This window comes from Myotis davidii, unplaced genomic scaffold (genome assembly GCF_000327345.1).
Source record: "Myotis davidii unplaced genomic scaffold, ASM32734v1 scaffold847, whole genome shotgun sequence".
NCBI classification, from domain to species: domain Eukaryota; kingdom Metazoa; phylum Chordata; class Mammalia; order Chiroptera; family Vespertilionidae; genus Myotis; species Myotis davidii.
In genome coordinates this window covers 1,953,130-1,962,969 of record NW_006298049.1, presented here as the reverse complement: position 1 = coordinate 1,962,969, position 9,840 = coordinate 1,953,130, and the positions used below count along the sequence as shown (strand labels likewise).

At 40.4% G+C, this 9,840-nt stretch overlaps 1 protein-coding gene across 2 annotated transcripts in view; it reads left to right on the top strand.

Moving 5' to 3' along the window:
• The first annotated feature begins 258 nt into the window (after positions 1–258).
• The window catches only part of TXNDC16 (thioredoxin domain containing 16), a 93,672-nt gene continuing 84,090 nt past the window's right edge, over positions 259–9,840 (top strand). For both annotated transcript variants that reach the window (XM_015570498.1, XM_006773789.2), the window contains exons 1-3: positions 259–369; positions 927–1,231; positions 1,384–1,466. In XM_015570498.1, coding sequence (XP_015425984.1) covers positions 1,069–1,231; positions 1,384–1,466 — 246 coding nt within the window. In that variant the 5' untranslated portion in view covers positions 259–369; positions 927–1,068. The remainder of the gene's footprint in view (positions 370–926; positions 1,232–1,383; positions 1,467–9,840) is intronic.

Genomic DNA, 9,840 nt, shown 5'->3' with positions numbered 1-9,840 from the left:
ATTGAAAGACCAGAGTAAATATTCAATTTAGTGTGATTTTTTCATTCTTTTATTATTTTATTCTTTATGGAAAAATTCTACCCCTATCCTTATGGGCAATTTTTGCTTTTCCCCCTTGTGTCCTGTTTTAAGATAGTGATCTTTTGTTTGAAAAGAAAAATTAAAGTAAATTCTCACCTACACCTGTGGGTATATGTTTACCTTCTAGAAGTATATTTTTATATTATGCAAATTTTCCTTTCTTCTTTTAAACATAGATAATATAGATTATCAATGGAAGAGCTTCCTGAAAGAAGATATTGTTTAAGAGAAATTTAAAAGTAGCAAAACAGAAGAGAATTGAAAGCAGATACAGAGGACAGCATGGAAGTAAGTACAGCATGAAAGAAGATGCGAGGAGGATATCTAGAACAAATCTGAGTTCAGAAAAGAGAAGTGATTTGAAAAGATATTTGAATTTCTAAACTGTATAAATAAATCAAAGTCTTGAGCATTAAAAATGTGTATTAAGAAGGATTGCTAAGTAGTTAGGGGGTTTAAAGTAAAAAGAATGTAAACATAGTAGACATATATTTTGATATCTCACTCCCATGTTAATGGTATTAAATAGCTGTTTGTGTGTCAATTGTAAATCCACTCTCGGTAGGGAAGGATAAAATGCCCAATTTAAAAATTAATTGGATGTTAGATAATAAATTTTAGAACCCTTAAAAATGACAATTAGCTTCACATACTCCAGTAACTACCTATTAAACTTAAGATACTTAGTATATTACATTTTCTTGATATCTTTTGCAAGTATCAAAAATCAATAGCATTATCAAATCAGTGTCATTATATATCATCTCAGATATTTTCTAGAAAGGAATAATAAGGTATCAAAATCAAATATATAAAATAATGCCTCATATTATTCTTTTTTGCAGATTTTACTTCATTTATTTATTTAACAAATTAATTCAGCAAAACTTTATTGAACACCTACTCTTGTCAGGTATTGTCTGAGGCAACAGAACACAGCAGTGAACAAAGCAGACAGAATCTCCTGCTTATATATAACTACAGCTGATGATGTCTTTTAGTTTCGATGGATTTAGAGTTGGCATCTCTTTTGTCGTGATGTGCATTGTTTATAAGTCAGCAGTCAACTCTCTACCAGAACTGAGTCCTCAGAAATATTTTAGTACCTTGCAAGCAGGAAAAGCCTCCTTAGCTTATTTTTGTCAAGCTGGTAAGTATTTTTTATATCCTGACTTATGTGACTTTTCTATTGCTATTTAATCAGTATGCTCAGTGGGAACTTATTGTTAGGCTTTAATTTTAAGAATTTATCTTTCCTAAGAGGTAAATCATTAAACATTCATAAAACATTTCTTATTTTAGATTCTCCAAGTACCTCTGTATTTCTTGAAGAACTGAATAAGGCTGTTAAACCTCTCCAGGACTATGGAATCTCAGTTGCAAAGGTAGAAGGATATTTATGTTGATAAATTATTAGTGACAAACATTTTACATCTAAATGACTGTCTACAAATGCTTATGTTGTTTTCTGCTTTTTTTTTTTCATAAGAATAAACAAGCACAGACGTTCCAGATTATTGTATAAGTTAATAAATATTCAGGAAAAAAGCTGTTTGAAACTCTTTAGCATGGCATAAATTTAATTTTGTAAACTATTCTATTGGGACTGTGGTGTCAATTTTCAATCCTATAGTTAGACTTTTGTTTTGCCTGACAAATATATCACAATTCAATAATTTATTAAATTTCTGTTAGCACAAATGAAGGTGTTGTAAGTGGTGGGAAGGTGTTAGACCTGTGGGGTCAGACCGGACCTGGGTTCAGCAACCTCAGTACTTGAGTTGTGTTTTTTTTAATAGATACATTTTTATTGATTTCAGAGAGGAAGGGAGGGGGAGAGACAGAAACATCAATAATAAGAGAGAATCATTGATTGGCCGCCTCCTGCACACCACCTACTGGGGATCGAGCCCGCAACCCTGCATCTATCCTTGACTGGAGTCGAACCCAGGATCCTTCAGCCCCCAGGTCAATGCTCTATCCACTGAGCCAAACCAGCTAGGGCTCAGTACTTGAGTTTTGGCCAGGAAAGAATTCAGAGAACATCTATAATAATAAAAGGGTAATATGCTAATTAGACCGGACCTCATTCCGGATGTCCTTCCTGATGAAGCTGGGGCCAGAGGGAAGCCAGGCTGTGTCCCAGGTGCTGGAGGGAAGCCGGTGCCAGCAGCTGGGGAAGGAAGGCCTACTCTTTTTTTAAAATATATTTTTATTGATTTCAGAGAGGGAGAGAGAGAGAGAAACATCAATGATGAGAATCAATGATTGGCTGCCTTCTGCACAGCCCCAAATGGGGATCGAGCCCACAACCCGGGCATGTGCCCTTGACTGGAATTGAACCTGGGACCCTTCAGTCTGCAGTCCAATGCTCTATTCACTTGGGTCAAACCAGCTAGGGCAGGAAGGCCTACTCTTGCATGAATTTTCATGCATCGGGCCTCTAGTTTATTTATAAAAATCTCAGAGGAAAAAGTAATTAGTAGGAGAATGGACTTAGGAAACAATTTAGAGGTAAAGGAAGGGCCCTTGGAGCTGGGAGTGAGGAAGGTAAAGGTAATATGCCTGGGGGGGAAGGAGAGAGAGAAGGGAAAGGCAGACCAGTGTTCCTGGAGGGGGAGTGCACTGGGCCCTCAGTCCTGAGGGCTTTAAGGGTAGAGATTTTAGGGGAGGTCCCAGGGGGAGATTTTAATAGAATATTCAGCAGGTGTCCGGGTATGTCATTTCAGGGTCTAGGTCTCCACTGATTGTTGATGGGTCAGCGCCAGGGCAGGAGGTTATTATCTAAAGCAGCTGGTCCTGAGTTCAGCCATAGTGTTGCTTATCTGGTTTTGTTGTTTTTCTGGGCCTGGAGCTGAAATACAACTGAGGCCTAAATATTATCTCTAGGGAGGAAAGGTCAGCAGGTCTAAACTGAATGACCAGTGATATGCTAGGGGAAGAAAGGTCACTTTGGGGGCAAGGTCCACCCTACAATTGCCCTTTGCTAGGCACGTAGAACTTTCCCCACTGGTGACCTTTTGTAGCTGGCCCATTGTCCTTGCTCTGCTCATGTCTGTCTAATTGCCTACCACAGAGGTACCAAAGCTGAGGTACCTGAAATATTTTTCCTTTTCTGTTTTAAGTTTTCATAATTACTTATGTTGCAGTTTCATTTATTTTTAGGAAAGTTAAAACAACTTAACTTGAAATTATATACTTACTTTTTTCTCAAAAAAATTTCAAACTTGCCATGGAATATTATGGAAAATTTCCACAAGCATCATGGATTAGATAGGTACATAAACCTTTCATTTAGTTTAAGCTTAGAATTTGTACCTTAGAAAACTGAATGAGAAGTAACCCAGGGATTATTAAATTCTTTCAGATTAGTGCCTACCTGACTTTCTCTTGTTGATGTAAGAAATGTCCAAACCTGTGGAGAACTGTTATGAGTTTATTTGAGCCAAACTGATGACATGCCCTGAGGAGCAAGATTTCAAAAGCTCTGGCCCTAGCCACTTTGGCTCAGTGGATAGAGTATCGACTGGCCTGCAGACCTAAGGTACCCAGGTTCGATTCCGGCCAAGGGCATGTACCTGGGTTGCAGGCTCCTCCCCGGTCCGGGCCCTAGTCAGTGTATGTGCAGGAGGCAACCAGTCAATGTGTTTCTCTCACATTGATGTTTCTCTCTGTCTTTCCTTCTCTCGTTCACTCTCTAAAAATCAATGGAAAATACCCTTGGGTGAGGATATATATATTTATTTTAGAGAGGAAGGGAGAGAGAGAGATAGAAACATCAGTGATGAAAAAGAATCATTGATTGGCTGCCTCCTGCATGCCCCGCACTGGGGATTGAGCCCACAACCTGGGCATGTGCCCTTGACCAGAATTGAACCTGGGACCCTCTCAGTCTGCAGACCGATGTTCTATCCACTGAGCCAAACTGGCTAGGGTAAAAAAAAGAAAGATTTCAAAAGCTCTGGAGAATAAGTTTCTTTAATGCATTTGAAATTCAGGAGGGAATTTAAGGATGATTACATGGAGGTGGGAGAAAGTAAGGTGGGGATTGGATTACAGGATAGTTAATATTATGTGCTTTCAACACTTTAAAAGGAGGGTCTAAAAAGGTGGTGATATTAACACAAAGCTGTATTAACCTTGATGCACAGAAACAAGGACAGGGCTTGCTTAAGGCAACGATCAATCTTTTACTAAAGTTATATGCCTGGGGTGTGACTACCCATCATGACCTCCCCAGTTAGGAATTTATGATTAGTTCACCTTGTGAGGTTACTTTCCATAGAATTCCGTTTTCTCCTATACTGTGTACATTTGTTCTTAGTTCATTAGCCTTCCTCCTCCAAGAGATGGCTATTGTCCCTCTTGGTCTCTGCAGCTAGTTCCCAGGGCAGAAAGGTTAACTAACCTTGGCTATTAAAGAAATATTGTTCCCTTTACGCATAGAACACTTTTGACACCAGATATGTATGTTTCCACACCAAGCAATCTGACATTAATTGCCCAGAGTTAGCACAGACCCCCCCCCCCCCCCAGGGTAAGGGTTCAGTCTTATAAGACCACCTGTCACTTCAGATGCCAATCACGAGTAGTGTGTCTCCAGGTTACCTACAACTTCTGTAGGACTTGGCTGCAAATTGGGTGTTCTCACCATCCCCTCCTGAGATTGGATAATTTGCTATAATGGTTCACAGAACTCAGGGAAACACTTTACTTGCTATTGCTGGTCTTTTATAAAGGCTGTCTCAGGATCCGCCAAGTGGAAGAGATGCATAGGGCAAGGTCTTGAGCACAGGAGTTTCAGTCCTAGTGTAGTTTGGGGTGTCATTCTCCTGGGCCTTGGATGGTGTTCACCAACCTGGAAGCTCTCTAAATCCTGCTGCTTAGGGTTTTATGGAGGTATCATTATGTAGGCATGACAGATTAATCATTGGCCATTGGTGATGGACAATCTCCTGCATGGAGGATGGGAGGTGGGGCTGAAAGTTCCAACCCTCTTTTTTTTTTTCCAAATATATTTTGATTTTTTACAGAGAAAAAGGGAGAGGGATAGAGAGTTAGAAACATCGATGAGAGAGATCAACCAGCTGCCTCCTGCACGCCCCCCAGTGGGGATGTGCCCGCAATCAAAGTACATGCCCTTGACTGGAATCGAACCTGGGACCCTTGAGTCCGCAGGCTGACGCTCTATCCACTGAGCCAAACCTCTTTTTTTAAGAAAATTAAATTTATTGGGGTGACATTGGTTAATAGGATCATATAGGTTTCAAGTGGCATTTCTATGTTACATGATCTGTATATTGTATTGTGTGCCTATTACCCAAAGTCAGATAATCTTCCATCACCATATATTTGTCCTTCTTTACCTTTACTAACTCCCCCACCCCAACTCCCTTCTCTGTGGTATCCACTATAGCCAAGCATGTTAAACTCTTGGCTGGCAGGCCTCATCCCTCTTTCAACTACACTGAAGTTCCAGCCCTCTTAATGATGCTTTCTGGCAACCAGTTCCTATCCTTAAGTTATCTAGGGGTCCCCAGCCACCAGTCACCTCATTAGCATAAAAAAGACCCTTCATGGGGTTTTAGAAGCTCTTATATCAGGAACTGGAGTTAAAGACCAAATATTAGAACAAAAATGCTCCTAGCATGCCTATCACTCAAGAATTACAAGGGTTTTAGGAACTCTGTGTCAGGAACCAAATATATATATATATTATGTCATGGCTATATACCTTTAAAAATATTCAATTCTGTTTGTATAGGGATCTCAGCTAATGAACAGCTGATGATTACACTCTAGAATGATAATGGCTCTCATCTCTGAGGAGCTATGAATAACATTTTAAACTGAAAAAAAATTTTTTTTTAAACTGAAATTTAAAAATGAAATAATAGACTAAGTATGACACTCAAAAAAAGTAATCACGCTGTTTATCTAGTAACTAGTAACTGTATGTCTAGTAACTGGAGTAGAATATTGAGGTTCATGCCCAATGGTACCTTTATATGAACTAACATAATTTAAACTCAATTTTATAGTTGAGGTCACCAAGCTACATGGAAGGGACACTGTGGTGAATAAGAGAGACCTAGATTGAGTATATAGCTCAGTCCCTGGCACATAAGAAGTACTCAGTAAATGTTTATGAGATTAAAATTAGCTCACTATATTTAGTCTATTGGATAAAAAGATGATTAAGACCCAGTCTATTTCTTTGTATACTTTATATTCTAAATAGGAAGGATAAAACACATTTTCAAATCATTTTAATAAATAGCAGAACCCAATTATAATAAGAGAGATACAAATAATATGCCATAGTGGTTAAAAGAAAAGAGAGCTCATATCTGATTGTTGAAATGGAAGGTCATGTATGGCGTTGGGAAAGACTTCATAAAAAGTAGCATCTTGAGATTGTCTTTAAGATTTCAGGAGGCAGAGGTAGATGAATCCACTAATATCAATGGATTAAATGTTCCAATTAAGACCAAAATTATTAAGCAGGGTATAATAACCAAACTGAACTGATGCTATTTAGAAATGCACCTTACAATAAAGGCTTCAGAAATCTTCAAAGTAAGTGAAGGAAAAAGATATATCATGAAATGATAACCTAATGAAAGCTGGTATAGCTATCTAATCTAATAAAAGAGAAACATGCAAATTGACCATACCTTCGTTATGCCCCAAGTCACGCCCACCAGCTAATCAGCGAGTATATGCAAATTAACCGAACCAAGATGGCAGCCAGCAGCCACAGAGCTGGAGCAAGCAGGAGGCTTGGTTGCCCTGGTGATGGAGGAAGCCAAGCTTCCCACCTGCCCTGGCCTGCTGTGGCCTCTGCTAAAGGCAACAAAGTTTCAATTATAGAAGACAAATAAATCCCAGATACCTGATTCCAGCCAGCCTCCACTGAGAGCTTGGGTGGCTTGGGGCTGTGGCCAGCCTGCAAACAGCCATCAGCCCCTCACCCAGGATGGCCCCATTTAAAAGCACCCGGGAGCAGGCCTCAGCCAGCAGGTCGTTATCTCCCGAGGGGTCCCAGACTGTGAGAGGGCACAGTCCAGGCTGAGGGACCCCCCCTTCTCCCCGCGTGCACAAATTTTTGTGCACCGGGCCTCTAATCCTATATAATAGAGCATAATATGCTATGTGGTTAACCATTCAGTCGACTGCTCGACCTGTCGCTATGATGTGCACTGACCACCAGGGGGCAGATTCTCCGACCGTAGGTTAGCTTGCTGCTGTGGTCCGGCTGATCGGGACTGTGAGAGCGCACAGGCCGGGCTGAGGGACCCCCCTGAGTGCACAAATTTTTGTGCACCGGGCCTCTAATCCTATATAATAAAGCATAATATGCTATGTGGTTAACCATTCAGTCGACTGCTCGACCTGTCGCTATGATGTGCACTGACCACCAGGGGGCAGATGCTCCGGCCGTAGGTTAGCTTGCTGCTGTGGTCCAGCTGATCGGGACTGAGTGAGAGAGCTGGACATGCTCTGGAACCCTCCCGCAGTCCCACCCCGGCCTGCTGGCCCCCATAGGCCCCGATCGCCAGCCAGGCCAAGGGACCCCACCTGTGCACGAATTCGTGCACCAGGCCTCTAGTATTACTATATCAATGTAGATTGAAAAACAGAAAACCTTTGAGTTATCCTTGACTTGTAGTTCCATTATAACCATCAATAACTCCTTTAGTTTCTACTATCAAAACTCTCCAAATCTGACTAGTTCCTGTGCCTTCCTCGTCCAAAGCATCATCAGATTTATCTGGGAAACCATAATAACCTTCTAACAATTGGTCTTTCTCTTTTCACTTTTGTCTCACTCAACTCTTCACATAAAAGTGAAATGTGTTCAGGTTACCTTGATACCCTCCCAGAAAGGCTTCCATTACAGTTAACGATAAAAATCTGTGGACACTCACTTCCTCTCTTATCTGATTTTCTGTTCCCCCACCTTGTTCAGTTTGTTCCTTACACATACTGGTCATCTTTCTGTTACTTTCTGCCGCATGTGTTATTTCCACAGTCCTTTGTATTTTCCCGCTCTGCTTAAAACTCATGTCTTCCACATGTTTACATATTTGTATGTTTCACTCCGTTGCTTCGGTTCTTTGTGCAAAGGTCACCACCTCAGAGAAGCCTTCCTTGATTCCTAAAATGTCCTGTAACACACTTAATATTTTTTATAGCATTTAACATTACATATTAATTTTTAAAAATTATCTGTCTCTACTTTTAGAATGTAAGTTCTAAAGATAAAGTTTTTTATTTGTAACTTAACTGTACCCCATTGACTAGAACAGTGACTGACATGGTAGGTGTTCAAATATCTGTTGAATGGATGAATGGAAAAATCTATTGTCATAATGCTAACCATCCCAATGCTCTGACTTTTATGCATTCTTTTAAAACTATTTACATTAAAATTTACTCTTCTGCTTATGGCTATAATCTGACTTTTAATTCTAATTCTCTATTCCTGTTATCTTTTCTGAGTATCAGTTCTCCTTTTGTAACACTTAAAAAACAACACAAATGTAGCTTCCCTAATTGTTATTCTGATTCCTCAAACTCTCTTAAAATTAAATTGAACACCACCACCAACAAAAACTCATCTTAAGAAAAATCCCCCAAGCCCTAGCCGGTTTGGCTCAGTGGATAGAGCGTCAGCCTGTGGACTGAAGGGTCCCAGGTTCAATTCTGGTCGAGGGCACATGCCCAAGTTGTGGGCTTGATCCCCAGTGGGGGACGTGCAAGAGGTAGCTGATCAATGATTCTCTCTCATTGATGTTTCTCTCTCTCTCTTTTCATCTCTGAAATCAATAAAAATATATTTAAAAAAAAAATACCCCCAAACTAACAAAATCCAAAGCAAAGTCACTGTTCTTCTAGAATTAGTCTTGGTAAGTTATGTTGGTGTGTATCTCTTTGCCCCATCTAGTAACCTTTTTTATTTCCTTCCTTTTCCACCTCTAGCTCATGCTGCTTATACATGCTCAGTTTTTTCCCTAGTTTTACTTACCATATTTGTGAAAAGTCTCTTGAATCTTCTCTGTTTTACTTCAGGTCCCTGTCATCCTTGACTTATACTGATGTGATTCTTTTAACCTGCCTCCTTATCGCTGTGCTCTGATGCCTTTCATTTAATCTTCATGTTGCTACCAGGATTGTCCTTGTATTTTTCATATCGAGTCCTGATTGTAAGCTATCAAGGACTGTTGTGGCTGCTCAGGCATCATCAGGGTCTTAGGTTTATTCTTATTGATGCATCATCTTTAGCAAGAATTTCTTCTCTAAAAATGCCTTGTGGTCTGTGATTACTACTGCTGTTCTAGCTATCTTGTCTGTGTTTTGTCAGGAAGAAGTGCAAAGAGCAAGAATATCAGTAAATCCTCTTTTAAGAGCCTTCCAAGAATCCCAACCCAGTGACTTCTCCTAACACTGTTTAGCCATCCTTACCTGTTGGGCATCTGGAAGAGACTTTTATGAGAGATTTGCTTTTAGTGAAGTTCCTTTAGTAAAACCAAAGGGGCGGGTGGATTTGGGGTAAGAAACCACCCGTGTCTGCTATCCCTGTGTGCTGGCTACTGAGGTGCTTCCATGGGCTCAATTTACCACTCACTGCTGTGCTTCCTGGCTTTCCCTTGAAAGGGCGAGGACTACGCCCTCCACCTTGCCCCAGGGTAAGGGCTACGCCCTCCATCTTGCCCCAGGGTAAGGGCTATGCCCTCCATCTTACCTTGGCCATGT